The 19,974-nt window shown below is 34.5% G+C and overlaps 1 protein-coding gene, 1 long non-coding RNA gene and 2 pseudogenes across 3 annotated transcripts; 2 read left to right on the top strand and 2 right to left on the bottom strand.

Moving 5' to 3' along the window:
- The first annotated feature begins 2,634 nt into the window (after positions 1-2,634).
- LOC115993577 (protein RER1B-like) lies at positions 2,635-6,405 on the top strand. Of its 2 annotated transcripts, none has more exons than XM_031117514.1 (4): positions 2,635-2,816; positions 3,359-3,759; positions 5,779-5,959; positions 6,092-6,405. In XM_031117514.1, the coding sequence occupies exons 2-4, from the start codon at positions 3,413-3,415 to the stop codon at positions 6,140-6,142; spliced, it is 579 nt and encodes a 192-aa protein (XP_030973374.1). In that variant the 5' UTR covers positions 2,635-2,816; positions 3,359-3,412; the 3' UTR covers positions 6,143-6,405. The 2 variants fall into 2 exon arrangements, with proteins under 2 accessions (XP_030973374.1, XP_030973373.1); XM_031117513.1 differs by having other exon boundaries at positions 2,637-2,816; positions 3,382-3,759.
- A 2,344-nt stretch (positions 6,406-8,749) lies between these two features.
- On the bottom strand, positions 8,750-12,791 carry LOC115950384 (annotated as a pseudogene).
- Positions 12,792-14,358: 1,567 nt separating this feature from the next.
- On the bottom strand, positions 14,359-17,081 carry LOC115949583 (annotated as a pseudogene).
- LOC115949584 lies at positions 15,802-16,780 on the top strand. The gene is made up of 2 exons (XR_004083022.1): positions 15,802-15,901; positions 16,632-16,780. It is a non-coding gene; the product is annotated as an uncharacterized LOC115949584 (long non-coding RNA).
- Positions 17,082-19,974: the final 2,893 nt, after the last annotated feature.

Raw genomic sequence — 19,974 nt, 5'->3', positions numbered from 1 at the left:
TTTCAAATTAGAGTCCAGTTTTGTACCATGTGTCCTAAATTATTTATTTTTAGGAAAAATTTTATTTCCTAATTTTAAAATTAAATGTGGGACCACATCGTAAATATTTATCTAAGTAAATTATTGAGTACAAAAACCAAATAGTCTAGAATAAATGAATCATAAAAAAAAAAAAATAGTGCTTCACAATAACAAAAATTAAGAAGTAATAAAAAATATTATAAAAATAAATAAAAATGGACAGTTTACATTTTATACTTAATAATATTCTTACAAGATTTTTTAAAGAGTTGATAGAATATAAGAATGTCTATCAATAATATTTAAATTATATATATATATATATAGATTTTCTCAAAAAAAAAAATATAGGAATTATAATATGCATCTTATTGTATATATTTAAGTGCATTTATGTATATGCATGAAGTTATAAGCTACTTTAGTATAAACTATAAAGCGGAAGATTAAAAATTGGGACACAATTTTATTCAAAATTCCACATCATGTGTCAATACCATTGAGATTGACTTTAGCGTTTTGAGTGTGCTATATTTAGAGTTTGTGATGTATGAATTATTTCATTAGGAAAAAGTTTGGCTCCAAATATATTCGGAATTCTCTCTTTGACTCTATTAATAGGTTATATAACTTGTTTAAATAATATACATAGATAATCTTAAAAATTGTTACGTAATAAATTGGAAAATATAGTTTTCTTCATTTTATTATGTATAGTATTTTGTTTTGTCAAACTTAAATGATATCTATTTTTTAGTTTTTACTATTATTAAATCTAGTGATACAAATTTTTGTTACAACTTTTATAAAAATGATGTCAATGGTGGGTTGTGGGTTCACATAAGTGAAGTTGTTCTAAGCATAACTTATCACCTTAACAAATTGTAAAAATTTAACATCGTTCTTTGCTATAACGTGATTTATCCTATAAGATACCATAGTGATTAATTAATACCATGGTAATTAAGCCATTGTTCTGCATGCTTAGGGTTTTTAAGTTGACAATATTTTTTCAGTCTTTAATTTGAGTTGAGAGTATGGTTTTGATTTTGAAAACGTAGATGAGTGTGGTATGGTTGGCTTAGCTAGCTTCTTCCTTTTTCTTTTGAGAAAGGCTTAGCTAATTTTCATCATAAAAGAAAATGAAAATATTTTTAAAGTTTAATTTTTTAAGGTATAGTTGTAATTTTGTCTAACTTATTTAACAAATAAACCATGAAAAAATTTTACACCAAACAAATATTCCTTATGTTCCAAATTGTTTGTCATGTTTAAAAAATCCAACTTTTTAAAGAAATATCATTTATTATCTTGCCTTTCCAAAATTACCCTTAAATAAGATTATAAAAAAATTTCTATAGTTTAAATTAAAAGAAAGTAGTTATCAGAAATCTGAAATATAAATTTACCAGTTGGAATAAACCTCTTTTGATTTTATTATTATTATTATTTTTTACAAACTAAGTAACGTATAATTGAAAAATGATATATCCACAATATTTTCACAACAAATTCTAAGTGGCAGATTGTTACGGGTTATTATTGTTGGGGCAAAAAAGTAATCTTAGTGTTAGGTTCAAATTTGAACCAATAATAACTAACCACTTATAATTTGTTGTGAAAATATTGTAAAAATATTGTGGATGTAGCATCTTTCAACGTGATTAGAAGGGCTCCTAGACTCCTACAACAATTAAATGAATGTTTTATAGATAGTGTTGGGTATTTTTTTTCATTAAATAGAATAAAATCATGTTTCATTGATATTGTGGGTTTTAGTTAATTCAATTGATAAATTCTTTGATAATTGAATAAGAGATCTGAAATTCAATCCCTCACCTACACCAAAAATTGATTAGTATCTTGATCTGATGATAAATAACTATTATCAGGAGTGGACTAAACATCTAATTGTAGAAACATAATAATATTTTTTTTTAGAACTCACTTGTTGTGAAAGAGATGTTATATACACTCGAAATAGGGTATACAACCTCCATTGAAGGATTCTTATTCCCATAAAGTGATTCTCTTTGTTTTTTCAGACTTAAATTGAGTAAAATGACATACTCTTGATACAATACAAATACTATTGGCTTGCTTTCAAATTCAAACTTATCCTTTAAATGAAATCTAAAAAATACTCCCCACTACTACAATATATCTATTGAGATTCTTTTTTCCTTTTTAAATATTTTAAAAAATAAAGTAGGGGAATAATAGAAAAATTAGTAAATTAGTGGCTTTTAATTTTAGAAACATAATAATATTTTTTTTAGAACTCACCTGTTGTGAAAGAGATGTTATATACACCCAAAATAGGGTATACAATCTCCATTGAAAGATTCTTACTCCCTTAAAGTGGTTCTCTTTGTTTTTTCAGACTTAGAATGAGTAAAATAATAAAATAGAAAAAAAGAAGAAGAAAAAAGAATGAGCTAAATAAACATTATAATTTTATGGTTTAAGATTACTAAGTTGGTCCTTTCATTACTGGGAAAAAGTTTAATTTGGTCTTTTAATTATGAATTATGTCAATCTTGTCCCTCAACTTTCAAAACCCAATCAATTTCAACTACTATTAATTCTATTAAAATAAAAAATAAAAAATTTAGGGGTCAGTTAATTAAAATAATAAATATTTGAAGGATCAAATTAAAACATAACCGGCCGATCTCAAATTCAAACTCAGACAGACTCACTCAAATTGAAATTTCATACTCAACAGAAGAAGAAGAAGAAGAAGAAGAAGAAGATTGATCACTCGCTCAGCGATCGATCTCAAAGCTCAACTGGTAAAATTACTACTTTATCCTTCCTTTATTGCTAGCCAATTTTCCTATCGTTGTTTAATTTGGTTCAAATCCAAAACCCTAATTATCTCAGTAATCTGAATGTTACTTACTTACTTCAATATTTTAAGTTCCTACAATCCACATTATTGAACGCTTGCTCAAACCCTCTGTTTGGTTACTGGGAAAATTTGAGAGAGAAAAAAAATTGGATCATGAATGGTAACCGTTATTATGCATTATTGTTTTTAAATAAAAGATTTTATTTGTTCACTAAATACCTGTAATTCAACGTATAATGATCAAGAACTAGCACGCTGTTTGGCTGCTGAGAAAAAAAGAAGGTAAAAGAAAGATGATTTGCAATATTGAGTCGTATGCTCTGTACTGCTATAATGCTAAAAAGGGCATTGAAAAATTGGATTAGCCAAATGGTTTAATGTAGACTCAGTTCCTAAAAATATGGAAATTTAGTTGTTCTGGACCTCTGGTCCTTTTACCATGGTATTAGTTTTTGTTATTATTGAAATTTAATTTATATTTAGATTTCAAATTTTGGGTTTTGTAGAGTTAAGCTGTAAGATTAGAACCCAATTTTCATGGAGGGACAAGGAACTGATTCAGCTTCAGAGGCGCCTCTTGCCACCTGGAGAAATGATTTTTCGAAGATGTTTCAGTACTATTTGGACCGATCCACACCTCACCCGCTTCAGAGGTGGCTAGGAACACTTGCAGTGGCAATGATTTACATTTTGCGTGTTTACTACGTACAAGGATTTTATGTTATTTCCTATGGCTTGGGGATCTATGTCTTGAATCTCTTAATCGGGTTTTTGTCACCAAAGGAAGATCCAGAGCTTGAAGTCTTGGATGGGGCTTCTTTGCCAATGAAAGGTTCTGATGAATTTAAGCCTTTCATTCGCCGCCTCCCCGAATTTAGATTCTGGTATTAGCATTTCTCATTCTTATCAGTGTTCTTTGTTATGCAAATTCATGTCTGGATTGCATCCGTATATTTTTAGAAGCTTTATTTTCCTGTGGTGTAGCTTTTTTTAATGAGTTTTTTTTTTTTTTTTGGGTAACTGCACTATCTCCTGTTTAATGAGTTTAAGGCCGGATAATCATTAATCACCCCTGGTTTGAGGAAATGCATTGGGAGAAGCATTTTAAGGGCCTACTTGAGCTTAAATATTGTTTGAATTATTGGTTTGGTTGTTGTTGCCATTGCAACTCATATTGGAGGAATAATCTTTTGTATTCTGTGAAGCAGAATATTTAACTACTTTGTTCTATTCCTTATCTTTCCATGTACCATTTTATGTTAGATGGAGAAGCATATAGAGTGGTTGAATCTGAATGTTATAACATTCATGACAAGCTTACATGGTGGCTTTTGTGTCATTTTAAACTTTGATTCTAATTTTAATAGTATAACTGTTTACATGGTAGCCTTTTCATTTTAAAAGCTAAGTGATTCAAGTACATTAATAGCCTTTTCATTTCTTTTAGTAACATTGTTATTGCCAAGTCTCTGTTTAGAATGTGCTTTGCTTATTTTCTCTATTTGTGAACTATACTGTATCTTTACAATATGAGATTCTTGAGGATTTGAATAATTGAATCTATTAAGTTAGCTGGCTAATCAATGTTCCCCTACAAAAGGATCGCTATTTCTCCGACAAAACTGCAGTTTGGCAGGGGTTAAACTATGGTGGGCAGGCCTGGTTGGATTTTTTCCAAATGAACGAGTCTCTAAGCCTCAGGCTTTACCATGCTTGGGCTATCCTGATGGAGGCACATTTTGATTTTCTTTTGAAATGGCCTATATATTTTACCCTTATACAATACAGTGGCCAACTTTAATGAACATCAATTAAATGGTAATAGGCTCATTCTTTTGGTGCTTTGTAGATTTTTTGAACACAACATGTATAGAAATTCTGTTTGGCTTAGGACACTGCCTGTGATCTTTGGTTTTTTACTGTACCTTTTCATCTTTTTTGGAATGAAGATTTACCTATAAAAAAGAAGTTCTGTTTGGCTTGTACTACCTTGTAGTTTCCTTGTGATTTGTTTATGTTCACTGCTTCATATTTTGCATTCTCTTTTGTAATATCATCAATATGTACCTTCCTATTATGTACTAGATGGTTAGAATACCTTGGGTAGTGCTTTTTGCTATTTTCCTGATGATTTGCTTTTTCAATCCACTGACTGATTTTAGTGCCTCTTGATATGTTGCCCATTGTTAGTTTTTAGGGTTAATTGGAACTATGGGCCCCATCCATAATCAATGTTAAAATTAATATTATTAATGGGTTAAAGGGATGGATATTCCAAATTAGAGTGAACTAATTTGTTAATTTTGACATAGTAGTATATCCCACCACCCAACCAACCCACTAATTTGTTGATTTTAATATTAATTTTAGATTCTGGGGTGGATATTGCAAACTAATCTTGAACTAAGGTGTTGATTAAGAAATTTTATAATCTAGGGTGGACATTGCAAATGATCCAATACTTTGGGGTGGATAGCTAGAGTTAACCTCTTCCTACCCCCCCCCCCCCCCAAACACCACACACACACACACATATATATCTTTTTATTTTAATTTATTTAAATTTAATTACTCAGATGTGTAATGCATGATAAAAATATGGTGATTGAAAAATATCTGTGCTTTTTATTTCATTATTTTATTTTGCATCTTACATGCATAATTGTTTTATATTTGTAACGTTTTTGTAAGTGGAATTTCTTAGATTATTTCCTTTTGATATGTTTGCCAAGAGCCTTGTACTTTAATTGGCACTTCCTGGTGTTTCCAATAGAACCGTCAACTATCGAATTATCAAAAAAGATTGAAAAATTTCCTTGCTTTACATTTTTACATTATTATTATTATTATTATTATTTTAAATATGGTGGGGTTGGTTTAACTTTCCTGGTTGATAATCTCAGGTATTCCATCACGAAGGCTTTTATTGTTGCATTTCTCTTGACTTTCTTTTCTATGTTGGATGTACCTGTTTTCTGGCCAATATTGCTCTGCTACTGGGGTGTACTATTTGTCCTCACGATGAAGCGACAGATCCTACACATGATCAAGTACAAATATGTCCCATTTACTGTTGGAAAGCAGGTCAGTTATATTGGTTATTAATTTAAAAAAAAAAATTATAAAGTTGCATATTTTTGGTGGGTGGTCCTTTTTTAGCCCTTCATCTGTTATTATGTTTATGCTTATATAATATGTTTCCATTTATTTTGACAGAGGTATACTGGTAAGAAGTCAGCTGGAAGTAGTGGTTCAAGAAGAGACTAAAAGCTATAAATGTGCTGACACAAGTAAAAGAAGAAAGAGATGCTGAAGATTTGTATATAGTTCTAGGAAAAATGAAAAATTGGACTTTGAACATGCTTGTAGATATTTCAAAATTCATAGGGAATATGTACATTATATCTCCATGTATACTTGGATTTTAAAACAGCTTTGGAACTTGGAAGGTTTGCATTTGATGTCAGTTCTTCTGTAGTTAAACAAAAACCATTATTGGGATAGAGTTTTATCTAATTGTGCTTGCTTATTGAATTATGAATTTATTATATTTCATTTTTGATTTGATATCATGGCCATGGCCTTTTTCTATGTTACAATGTAGTAAGGTCAATTAGAAATTGACTCATTTATCCCGTGAAGAAAATAATTTAAGAATTAGAGCAATGTTATTTTAGATACTTTGTGCATGCTCAGGTTAACTGAATGGTGTAACTCAAAGGTTTGCATTGAAGTTAGTTTCTGTTTTTCAACTACATAACCCAATTTTATGAGTAGTTGCACGTGATTACTGAAATTTGGAGTGCTTTTATATTTATATGCTTTTATATTTATACAATATTATATGGGATGGCAGTTTTGGAACCCTTTCTCTCAGGTTCTTTCTCCTATATCTTTATGTTGGAGTTTTTGACATGTGGGGATTGAGTTTATTGTGTGCAATGGGGAAAATCTGATGTTTTGAAGGCTCTAGTGACCTTTTATTTTTCTCCCTTTAATTGCTGTGTGCATTTGGATATGCTTATTTATATTAGCTTCTTCCCCTTTATTTTATTTTATGGGTACCTGTTAAAGAACAGAGGTACTCTGAATAAGGTAATACTTTAAAAATTTGTACATTTTCTTTTGAGGTAAAAATAAGTTCAATTAAACAAAGGCTGAATTAAGTAGATTTTAGAGCACAAACAGTGACCCATTTGTATATCCAATGGGCAGTATTATGCGAGATGTTTTTCTTGACACAGGTGAAAGTATGGCTTGAAACTGTCTGAAATGGTAGCAGGTACAATGCACATGACACATGATTAATTTCATTGTTTCCATAAGCCAAGATTGGAATTTTACTTTATGTTGGTAACTTACTATTAGATGACCGATTTGTCTATGTGGTTCTTTCCTTTGTATGCTTGAAAAATATTGTCTTACAAGACATTTGTTCTATTCCAATTTGCAACCATTTGAATTCAGCTGACATATGAACTTATTGCAACAATTGGTGCTTTGAGGAATTCGAGCCACCCAAGAAGCTGCCATCCTTGTTGACGGTTGAGGAACAGTATGATGGAATCTCTACTAAGCTACAGGAGTGTCCTACTTTAGGTGAGCACCATCCCTGTTTGTTTACTCTTTACTGAAAAAGGCAGATGGGCAACACTGAAGGCCAACTAGTTGTTTGATTATTGTTTTCTCCTAGAATTGACAGTAATATGAAACCATCATATGATGGCGTTGTTATTATTACTTTGAGTTTTGTCCAAGAAATTTGAAGATGAACATCCCTATAGATATCCGTTTGTGGATGATTTATTGGCTGAAACAAAAACTTGTGGGGAACAGGGGGAAAAACGAAGGCAATAAATATGTTAAAATCACTGTTCTTTGATCTTTCTCAACCAAACCTAAGCACTACCTTGACAAGGAATTTGATATTTTGGAGTGAGAGAGAGTGTGTCTAATTATATCATTTTGGCTTTTCAGTGTCAAGTAGCAGCTGCAGCAACGTTGTATTGTATTAAGGACATGGATTGTAGCATATATCAACTATCGACCAATCCTGTGTAAACTATACATATTGACGATTACTGGAACACTGTACAAAAGATACATAAATAACCAGTGAACTGCCTGTGTAATGGTGAGTACTCAGATTATAACTTTCATGTAGCTGTTTAACCTACATATGAGGTGAAATGCATTTGGGAATTGTGTGATTGATGTGCATCTATCATTATAAATCATCAAATATTTAGAGTGTTTTTTATATTTTACCTTCTAATTTCAGTAAAGCACTTGTTCTGGTTGGGAGTCTCTTATTCTGTTGAAAATAACCAAGTTACTATAGCCTTGTCAACAAGACAATATGTCTAAAGCAGTATATGACTAACAAATAAGCAGCCACTGATAAGAGTTTTTTTCTAAGTTACTATCACTTTTCCAACCTAAAAAAAAGAAAAGAAAAAGAATAGAAAAAGAAGAGGAAGATGGTACTCACATAATAAGCAAGCCAATAATAAATTTCCCGTTTAGAACTGGCCTCAACTTGCTTGAGGAACTGTTCTATGAGCTTCTGCATGTTGGAAGCACAACATTATCACAAAATTGTATTTCAGTAAATATTGAGAATATTTATTTTGAAATAATTAGTATCACCTCGAGGATCAGTTTTGGGGGTAGAAAAGCCAAAAGAAGCTTTTGCAACTTTCCCGTACAAAATATAATCTGACAAGACCATAAATGTAAGATGTTATATTGGAATTTCTTCACAAACAATCAAAGTATTGTAATTGTGGCAGGATTCATAAGTACCATTTTGATCTACACCTATGATTCAAGCGTTGGACCATCTTTTTCCAGTTTTATATTCAGATGATAAACTTAAGCAACCTCTAGAGTATAATCTCTCATTTCCAGTGCAAAAGACAGAGAGTGTCTTGCAGGATGAGTAAGTGACCTGCATCAAAATTATCTCAAACAACGGAATGGAGTCATTTAATGTATTAACTCTCAAGCCTATTTGTTATCAGGTATAACAATAAATCATAGATTCTTAACTTTCTTCAAGTTCTGTTAGAATTATTATTATTATTATTTTTTTTTTAGCATCTGCCTAAACAGAGATTCTCCCAGTCCCTTAAAAAGAAAAACCCTACCTTGAGGGAGATGGATCTAGGATTTCTGCAGCAAGTTCCACTAGGACCTCTTCCCATCCAAGTAGAACTGGTTGGTCATCAGCAAAAGGGTAGCTGCATATGCACAGTGTCCTTGTTAGTATAATTACTTTGTTAGAAATTTAAACACAATTTGTTCTTCTAGAACTAACTTGTGTGCTTTGCATGCTTCAAGAGCCATGATTGCTTTTCTCAGGTTCTGTTTCGATTTTGTAGCAATCTTAGCAGCACAGCTCATGGGAAGATCAAAGTCCTCCTTCCTTGCTATCTGAATAAGAACCTTCATGATCTGGGAAGATGGAGGTTGGAATGAGAGATTAGTGGGGAAGTGAGAAGCTTAGAAGGTGGAATTATGGTTGTATTTTATAACTGTAATTGAACTGTTTGAATCCATAATGAATCTGAAACTTACTTCATGAGTAACAGGAGCATCAACCTTAATAACTTTGCAGCAGTCTTTCACTGATTCTAGGATTTCTGCATCATCTTCACAGCTGAGTATGAGCTTGCAAGCATCTCCATAACAGTCCATAATCCATTTTATCAAGTGCTGAATGTTCTCTGTTGCTTTGTCAACCTCATTGAAGACTATCACTGAAAGCAATAAGAAGGAACCTTCTTAGCTTTTAAAGATTGGGTTAAATCATCCAGAGAAATTCTGCACACATAAAAAACTGACCTTTATATTTTGCTTTGAAATTAACACTGCTGACTTCAGGAATAACTGCAAATCCACTGCTTATTTTCTTGACCAAACCCATTAGGGCATATTTAGCATTTGCTTCCAAGTTTACATTGAGTTCCACATGGTGAGGACTGGACGTTAATGGAACTACTACTTGCATGGGCCTTCTTTCCTGTTGGTATGAAAAATGAGCTGCGGCACTGGATTTGGGAGGTAATCTCTAAAACTGCTAATTCATAATGGAATTCAAAAAATTGTAGCATCTTGAATTTAAAAAAAACCTTCATTTATGATTCTAGGCATGATCATGCACTCTTTTGTTTAAAAGCAGCTTTTTAAATACCTTCTGGTTACCTTGTAAAGCAAGGTTATCTCAGTACTATAAAGATCCATAACGTAATAGAAGATTTTAAAAATCCCTTAAAGATGAAGTTTGGTTGAATGTTAATCAATTGGTGCATATTCTAGCTGGTTCTGAATTTTACAAACCCTATGAGAATCTAAACTGTGATGAGTTTCTAGCCTTTGAAAACATGAGTTATTCAAATATTTTGTGGGATTAGTTGAGTTCAGTACAAGTGTCTACAAATATCAATAAATGGTCCATGTAACTTTTCTAATTATATTGGTAACAATAATAAGTCACAACAGTGGATTAGAAAGATGGATTTCCGTAAATATTACAAAAATATTCAGAGATATTCCTAAGCCAGTTGCCACAGGAATTTAATTTTCAGTATTATTAAACTAGAGCGTACCTGAATCTGGAAATATCTTAAATCATGCGATAGCTGCATTAGAGTTTGATAAATTCAGTTTAGGCATCTAGAAATAATATTCAAGAAAAAATAACTCAAAATGTAGCTGCAGTTGATGACCAGAACATACATTCCAACAAGCATCACCATATATTTCATGTAGAAGAGCCATTGTTAGTGCTCTCTTCCCAGATCCAGAGGACCCCTTGAACAAAATATGGGGACAGACGTCATGGGATACCTAAGAATTCAACAGAGTAGAAGTTATCAATGTAAATGTACTGCTTATAAAACGTAGCAACAAAGATGCATACCATAGAATATATAACAGAATAACTTGCATATATGAAACTAGATGCAATTTGCAGCGCAATGTGAATAATCCATGAACATCATGATGAAACAAAATATTACAGGAGGAAAGAATTTTCCATTCTGAAATAACTTACAAGTTTCTTGAGAAGTTGAGCTTCTTGTTTGTGGCAAGTAAATTCATTCAATGAACCAGGCTGATGCTTATCTGCCCAAAATTGTCTCAGGCTTTCAACCACAAATGTCCTCTCAATAATTGAAGTTTATTCAATTGGTCAATGTTCAGGAGATTTGGATGTTCTGCAAGGCCCCTTCCTCATGCAACCAAACCATGCATCTGTTTGGCTCTTCCTTCTATTGGCTGTGAATTTTGTCATGCTCCTGCTGGCATCACTCATTTTACTACTATTGGTGCTAAATTTATCACTGCTCTTCCCGCTCATACCAGAGCTAGAGTTGATAGTTTGTGACAAACCAGCACTGGATGAAGTACCTCGGGCATTAAGATCAAAATTATCATTTGCTCTAAGTCGTTGATGAGCAGCAGCATCTCTTTGGAAAACCAATTTAGGGCTTTGGCTATCATGGATTTCAAAGCCATTGGTTTTTGATAGGACATCTTTCTGCTTTGCCAATGCTATGTGTTGACGAGAAAAGAAGATACCACTGGTAAAATGGAATCGGTGCTTTCAATTGTTGAATGATCACCTATCTGACCGGTAGAAAGCTTTGCCTTGGCAATCATTTCATTGAGTTCACCAATCGAAGGTGCTTTTATATGGGCTGCTGCTTCCTTAGGTTTCTGAATCATGTTTGACAATGGTGGGGAGGTCCTCTCTTCACTTTGCAACCTATGATCAGAGTCATTTTTTTGGTCCTTCTCTCTCACTCTGAGTCTTGGAGCAGTCACTGATCTACGCCTGTAGTTTGCTTTCTCAGTCACTCTAATAGCTTCAAGAAGCTGAGGTTGAGCTCCATTTTCTTCTCTACTGTTTGTTCTGTTCTTTTGCTTTCTACGTGAGCCTACGAATTCATTCTTATCCAAATTGAGCTCCTCTACGCGAGGTCTATAGGGAGAAATATGCCTAGCAGGCTCAGCTTTTGAGAAGGGACTAACATTTCTCTGAACATCCAAACTCAGTAGAGGTGTAAGAGCAAGAGCATTACCATCATCTCTCCGTGGCCTGTCTGGTGACTTACTGTTGTGTCTCCTTTGAGCTGGGCTGCCCTTTGTACCCTTGGCAGGAGATGAGACCTCATATCCAAATCTCGATGAATGCCCCCTGTTGGAGTTGAGTCTCATGGTGATGGGGCTGGTATTTCTTGGCATCACACTTTTTAGCCCCTCAGAGACTAAACCTCCATTCTCATGATTGGCTCCAATCCATGGACTATCACACCCCCCAGTCTCCGTATCAGATGGTTCATAAGCACTTCGCCTCTGCTTCGACATGGCTGAGGAATTAAGCTGACAGGCCCTGCAATACCACAGCGGATTCTCCTTTCCCTGAATATCAAAAACTCGCCAAAAGTCAGTCAGCTAGTTGGTGTTTGTAAACAAAACCATACTTTAATAATGCTTACACCTCTGGTTTTAACTTTTTAAGATTTGATCAAACACTCTGCTTCCAAAGGAGTAGAAGCCTGCAAAATGGTGAGGCAAATGATGGTCAAAGACAAAGTGAGGACTAGCCAGCAAAGGGTGTTCAAAGAAATTGAAGTTAAGCATCCATTGAGCAGGAGGCACGAATTAAAATGTTGTGAATACGATGCTAACGAGGATGGCACATCGGTAATGACGGTGAAGATGCTTGGTGTTGATCAAACAAGGTGAAAATATGCTCAGTATTTCCTTTAATTTCTAAGCTTACTGTCGAGGATGGCTCTGTCTCTTTATTGCTACAGAACAAAGCAATCTTGAATCTGTCGCATCAGTGTGTGCTGTGGCGGCAAACGGTATAAACTAATACTGTTTACATACCATAGCATTTTGTTGGGCCAATGTACTCTTAAAAGCATGCATGTCTTTTTCCGTTTCCGAGAGTAGTTAATAATTTTGCCCTCCTTTTCAGCTAACTTAATTTGCTTTGTTCAAGATATAGCTCTTTAATGGATATGTTAATTGGAGTAAAAATGTAAAATAAAAATTACATTAAATTTGAGACATTATTTTGAAGAGCAATGCTACAGTCACAAATTATTTTACAATATTTTTACAAATTGGTAATGTGACTTATTTCTTATTGGTTTTTATCTAGACCCACCATTAACATTATTTTTTCATTTATCAATAACCACTCACTATATCAATCGTTTGTAAATTTTTTTGTAAAAAAGTTTGTATCTCTAGCATTACTTTATTTTGAAACAAAATGTGATAAGGCATTGGCCCATAGGACACAGGCAGATTAACCTTGGGCCCAAACACAAACCCATACCCAAAGTAGGGGCCTATCTCCCTTCGGGTCCACTATAAACCCCTAAGCGTCATCAAATGAAGCCCATTAGAAAATCAAGATGCACACCACATACGGCCCATCGAAAGGCCCATACCTCTGTCACATGAAGGGCTTTTGTTTATAGCTCAAAAGCCTTTAGCCAAACAACAAGACCAACAAAGTCTTAAGGGCCGTCCTCACAATAAGCCTTTCTTTCTCTCGGAGAGAAACTGAGAAACACAAAAGAATTTTAAGGAACTGTTTGGTAGTATATTTTAAACAACAATTTTTTGTGTTTAAACAATATTATACGTATTTTCACATACTTTTTCACTTACATATATTTTGAAAAAATACAAACAACGTTACTAGAACAACGTTACCAAACGGGCCCTTAACAAGGGATTGCATAGCTTTTTGTTGTCTGCAGGAAAGGTCATGCAAACCAAGAGCTTGTAGGAATGGAGGCTTGTGTCTCAAGTTCTTTCTTCTTCCCATAGACACAAGCAATGGCTTGGTTCTACAACTCAAGCAACTGCACCTGTAATCCAAGCCATGGGTCAAATACATGGACAAAGAGAATATGGTCTAGTAGAATAGGCATACAACATGGTCTATAATATCAAAAAACTGTAGTATATCATTTATTATTGCTATTGAGTCACATTAGTGTAACATTTCGGTCTACTTTAGTCTAAGTCAGTCCATTCAGTTCACTTTGGTCTAATTAGGTCCACTTCAGTCTAATTCGGTCTATTTTTGTCCATTTCGGTCCTTTTGGTACCCTTTGGTCCATTCGGTCTATTTCAGTCGAATTCGGTCCATTGGTTTTACCTTGGTCCAGTTTGGTCCACCTTGTATCTGTCAATTTGGTCTACTTCGGTGATGCTTTGAGAGGGGATGTTTGTATGTAAAGAAGAGTTGCTTCATTTACAATTATGTCACATTCTCGACGATAAAATACATTTCTTTTATATGTTATTGAACTTTTATATTTTTTTTAGTATAAGTGATGAATTTACTTATATATGCTTTTTCTTTAGGCCGTTCAAGACGTAGAGAGGATAAGTCTTTTATAAGGAGTACTAAAAAAAATTTCAACCACAAATTACATTATCTCGCCTTATATAATAATTAAATGTAAAATACATCTGATGTACGTATTTTCCCTCTAACATGGGGGTAGACCTTATACAAAGAAGTGCGCACACTGACAAGCAGCAAATGCCACATAGACAACAGAGATTTTATTTTTATTGTACACTGTATCAACATATTGCCACAAACATGTTCCAAGTTTTAGACAAATTGATCCAAGTATTCATCTACAGTAGTGTATTTCACCTCTGGGAAAAGCTCTGAAGCCTCCACGCCATTAGAAGCCTTAATCTCAAAGTCTCGAAGATTTCCCTTCACAAAAGTAGAGAGGGAAATGGATAGGAGGAGGAGGTTTAAAGGATTGGAACACTCTGCAGAAGAGAAAAAAATAAGTATCAGATACCCCAACCATCTATGAAACTCTCATCATTCTCTAGCTAGTACATAGAATTGCTCAAGTTAATAGAAGGATTACTTCCTTTTATTTATTTATTATTATGCCATCCAAAAATTTCAATAAGAAACCGAACAAGTTATACACTAAATATTAATGAAATGAAGTCAGTCATCCAAAAAAGATGTCAAATTCAGCTTCTTGGTTACAACTAATGTGTACATAGTAACTTCTAATTAAATGTTTTTAGTATTGTCTCTAATATGTGAATCTTTGGTGTTACGGTTAGCTGGTTTGACTAACAGTACAGAGAAATGAAGAAGATAACCCAACTCCCCTAATAATCCAAAGGAGGTAATAAGGTGTATCCTAACAAATTAGTTAAAAAAAAGGTGTATCCTAACAAATTAGATAAAAAAAAAACTCACACATCTAAGGGAGCCTAGGAAGAGAATATGATCCAAAGCAAATTAGATATATAGGAAAACACTATAAATCAACATTTGAAATTGTTCTTACTAACCTTGGATTTTCTTCAGAAGTTGATCTTCTAGAAGGTAAGTCTTCTCAAGGGTCTTGCCAATCTTCTTCTCCCACAGGAAGACAATCTCGTTGAAGGACAAAATATTGGCAGGGGGTCTAACATGAAGGACCTTGTTCAAGGTTCTTGGATCGTCCACTGCTTTTATGGTATAAGTTGCAATAACTTCTTCTTTGGAAAAAATTACTGTTAACATGGAAAATAACAATTACTTTGTGTCATCTTTAACCGAAGTAGTTGATGATCTAGTTGACTTATATGTAGTAAAAGGCACACACACGCACACACATATATATAAGCAAATGAGAAAGTCTCGACAAGTTTAAAAAGAAAGATGATTGAATTTTATACTAATACCTTTGGGGTTTCCATCTCCAGTTATTTCTACTTTGTCCCTTGGTGGAGCTGTGGCACCTGCAAGTCCAATTCTGAAGTTAGGCAAAAAGTACCCAGCAAAGCCATTGGAAACAAGGTAGGTATATGGAATTCCTTCAGCCTCGATGGATCTCCGGATGCTAGCCTTGGCCCTGAAATGATGTTCAATTGGCTCGACTGGATGGATACGATCCACATCACCTCCAAACTCGGACGGGAGGAACCTCTGAAACCCACCAATATTTCATTGTATATAATGTAAGTTTCTTGATTTCTCGTTTAGTTCATCAATTACAAGCCAAACATCAAATAGAAGAAGTTAAATTGCATATTTGGTCATCGACTTTTGATATTTTACTTTAACATGTTTCAAAAAGTTATTACCATCATATAGAAGTAAATTGCTGAAATAATAAACGAAATTAATGGAACTAAGTTTACTTTGAGGATGTGATATGAACTGAAAAAATAAAATGATATTTAGTCAATTGACTAGTTTCCTGAACTTGAAAAAGAGAGAAAAAGACTTTTTGGGATTAATGTTTTTGCTTGTAAAAATGTCCAGCAATAAGATGAGAGAACCTCATCAACAAATTCTAAAATATAAGGACCAAATTATCTCCTAAAACAGAGGAATTAATTTGAATACAAGCAAATTACAATACTAATCTACTTCTACCTTATTCAAATAAAGAGATAACACTAAGCGTCTAATTAGCCTAATTTAAATTCTTGTATATAAAATAATAATTTATCCAATATATCATCCTAGGTCATAAGTATTTTTTGAAACAATTCTAAAAATAGCAGGATTAAGGAAAACATTTTAAAGTAAAAGGAAGATTTGATACTAAGGCCAAAAGTTGTTGAGAACTAAATAGGCAACTTAACATTAAAAAAAAAAAAAACTGGAAAAATATTAAAAAGATTTTAGCAATATATATATATGTGTGCTTTGCCTTGATATTTCCAGCTTCTTTGATGGCAGCAATAATCTTCACTTGATCAGCTATCTGTTCTGGTGATCCAAGTGCAGAGATCACTGCATCAACTTGCTTGATTGCCTTCACCAAGCTTTCATGATGATGTATGTCTCCCTGTGAAACAATCACACGACTTTCAAGATCAATATACTAATCCAAAGTACTAAAAACACACCCACGATGCGGAGAACTAGAGTTTGTACATACATGGAGAAGTGTCACTCCAGAGCTTTTGAAGCTCTCAATGAGTTTGGACTTCTCAGGATTAGAAGCTGTGTTTTCTCTGACCAATGCAAAAGTAGGATGCCCAGCTTTCTCACTCTCCTCTACTATGTATTTTCCAATGTATCCAGTCCCTCCAATTATCAAAATCTTGCTTTTTTGTGCCATTCAGAGAGAATTTCAAACTAAAAGGATTAATAGGTTTTAATTAAGCGAAGCAGAGGGTTGGACTATCTTATGGGTAGTTCTCAGTTTCAAACAAAGTCAGTCAGAGCTCCTTAAATACAAGTACGTATACAGAAACGTCTCTGTTTGACTCCTTCAACTATTTTTTTAAGACAACGTATAATTCCTTAATTCTATTAGTTATAGGTTTTGTTAGAATATTTCGTCATGCAATATGCAAGAGGGCTCATAGTCAGAGGGGCTTCTTCTTTTCATTTGTTTATTACTTTTAACTAGCCGCTAATCCGTGCGATACACGGGAAAGCTACTGTAGAGAGGGAAAATTCCCGACCTATCACAAGCTGACACGTCAGATTATCAAGTCCACAAAATATAGCCGATTACAGAACACCATGTATTGCTGCTAGGTTTTGCTATCACTATTCAAAAGCCAATGGAAAATCGCCAAGTGTCATGCAAAAACCAATCATACATCAGTGCACGTGTAAGCGATGACACAAGCAACCTCGCACGTGTAAGCGATGACTTAAGCGGACCAATTAGGCTGTGACATATGTCACCAATCAAGCTCCGTCACGTGTCGCTCACCCACTCCCAAACTCCTATAAATAGAAGCCTTCCTGAGACATTCAGGAGGACCAGAATCCAGAAGTGAAAAAGCTCTGTGAAGATCAAGCCTCAAAGCCTTCAAGAACTTCAAGAACTTTAACCCCAAAATCGGAGAACATTCGAAGCAGAATCATCCAGATCAACTGCCTAGATCCTAAAGTTCACGGGAATCAAGCCAAAAGTGTCCGAAAACATCAACAACTCACAAATCAGTGAAGCTTAACGGATTTAAGCCTCTAAAGCTCTGAAGAACTTCCACCACAAACCTTCGAAGACGAAGAACGCACGAAGAACACAAAGAACGCGAAGAACAAAGGATTTCTAAACAAGCTCATAGCCAGAGATTCATTGTAATTCCGTTTTAGTAATCTTCGATCCATCCCTCAACCAAATTGAATGATATTTTGTGTTCAAGTCAAAACCACATTACCACAAATCTAATCAATAAGTTTTGCAAGGAGATCGAATCAGAGGATCACTCTTTTGTAATTCCAGAGAATTGTACCACACAATCATAAATACAAATTCACATTTGTGAAACTATTTTACTTGTTTGATTTATTTCAAACTAGAAATTTAGTCGCTTACAAATTCTGGCACGCCCAGTGGACATCTCTGCCTTTCATCTCATTCTCCTTCAACGAAAGAAATCTTCATCATCTTGCTGCCTACTTCAATGGCCTCTAGCAAGAACATTCAAGCTTCAACAATAGCTGCTTCAACTAAACTTGGTACGACTACCACCAACCACTGCATTGGTGTAATTAATTGTAGCCAACCCAAAACAAACAATCAACTTCAATATCAAACAACCAAGGAAGCCAAGGTCCAGAAAATCATCTCCTTAGACCCTCTTATAAGAAACAAGGTCATCAACAAGGACATCTCCACCTTGGAACACGTCAAGTATAGGGGCAAATCCCCTTCTTCCTTCACAAGAAGTTGGTTGCACAATTTCTCTCCCACCAAAGGGAACCCAAAAGATGAGATTCCACGTGCTCACATCAAATCACTTCCTTCTCCATCATCTTGGGAAGTTGTATCAGTCATGATGACTAACACCTCTACCATGGAAGAAAAGATGGTCGAAATGGAACAAAGGGTTGTCCTTTTCACAAAAGCACTTGAAGATAAGGACCTCCAAATTGCAACTTTGATGAACAAACTTGAAGTACAAGATCTTGGTGAATCAAGTCATGGTCATAAATTCACATCTGCAAAGGATGATGAAGGGAGAGAAATTGAAAACACTCCCCGACAAGAACAATCTACTTCGGTTGCTTTGTTATCAGTCCAACAACTACAAGACATGATAACAAATACCATTCGAGCACAATATGGAGGTTCTTCTACAAGTTCTCTCACATATTCAAAACCCTACACAAAGTGCATCGACAACATGAGAATGCCAAATGGGTATCAACCCCCCAAGTTCTTGCAGTTTGATGGCAAAGGAAATCCTAAGCAACACATTGCTCACTTTGTAGAAACTTGTGAGAACGCAGGGACTCAAGGAAGCCTCCTTGTAAAGCAATTTGTCTGTTCACTCAAGGGAAATGCCTTTGATTGGTATACAAACTTAGAACCTGAGTCAATTGACAGTTGGGAGCAACTCGAAAGAGAGTTTCTTGACCGATTCTATAGCACACGTCGCACGGTGAGCATGATAGAGCTTACTAATACCAAGCAATGGGAAAATGAGCCAGTGGTCGATTATATCAATCGGTGGCGTTCTTTGAGTCTAGATTGCAAGGATAGACTTTTTGAAATATCTGCCGTAGAGATGTGCATCCAAGGCATGCATTGGGGACTTCTTTACATCCTTCAAGGGATAAAGCCCTGAACATTTGAAGAGTTAGCAACTCGTGCGCATGACATGGAATTGAGTATCTCTAGCCATGGATGTACAAACCCTCCCATACTTGAGGAAAGCAAAAAGGAAGTAAGGAAGAATGATAGGAATGCAAAAGCCAACCTCAAAGACCCAATGGTTGTTAACAATGCCGTAGTTAAGGTTCCAAGAAGAGGAGCAAAGGCAAATGAAGAACAACTTGACGGGTGGCAAAAGAATGAAGTGCGTTGCCTAACCTTTAAGGAACGTGAGCAAAAAGTATATCCGTTCTCCGATGAAGATGTGCCCAATATCTTAGAACAACTATTGCAATTGAAGCTAATTGAATTGTCAGAATGCAGGCGACCAAAAGACATGGGGAAAGTTGATGACCCTAACTACTACAAATATCATCGCATCATTGGCCACCCAATACAAAAATGCTTCATCTTCAAAGAACAAATCATGAAGCTTGCCAAAGAAAACAAGATTGATCTAAA

Source organism: Quercus lobata, chromosome 6, assembly GCF_001633185.2.
Source record: "Quercus lobata isolate SW786 chromosome 6, ValleyOak3.0 Primary Assembly, whole genome shotgun sequence".
Lineage (NCBI taxonomy): Eukaryota > Viridiplantae > Streptophyta > Magnoliopsida > Fagales > Fagaceae > Quercus > Quercus lobata.
This window is presented reverse-complemented; position numbering and strand designations above follow the sequence as displayed.

Bases quoted from the DNA above. Each gene is read 5' to 3' on its own strand.
- LOC115993577 (XM_031117514.1), top strand. From the start codon at position 3,413: ATGGAGGGACAAGGAACTGATTCAGCTTCAGAGGCGCCTCTTGCCACC. The intron at 3,760-5,778 runs GTATTAGCATTT...TGATAATCTCAG, and splicing joins CTCCCCGAATTTAGATTCTG to GTATTCCATCACGAAGGCTT. The intron at 5,960-6,091 runs GTCAGTTATATT...TTATTTTGACAG, and splicing joins CATTTACTGTTGGAAAGCAG to AGGTATACTGGTAAGAAGTC.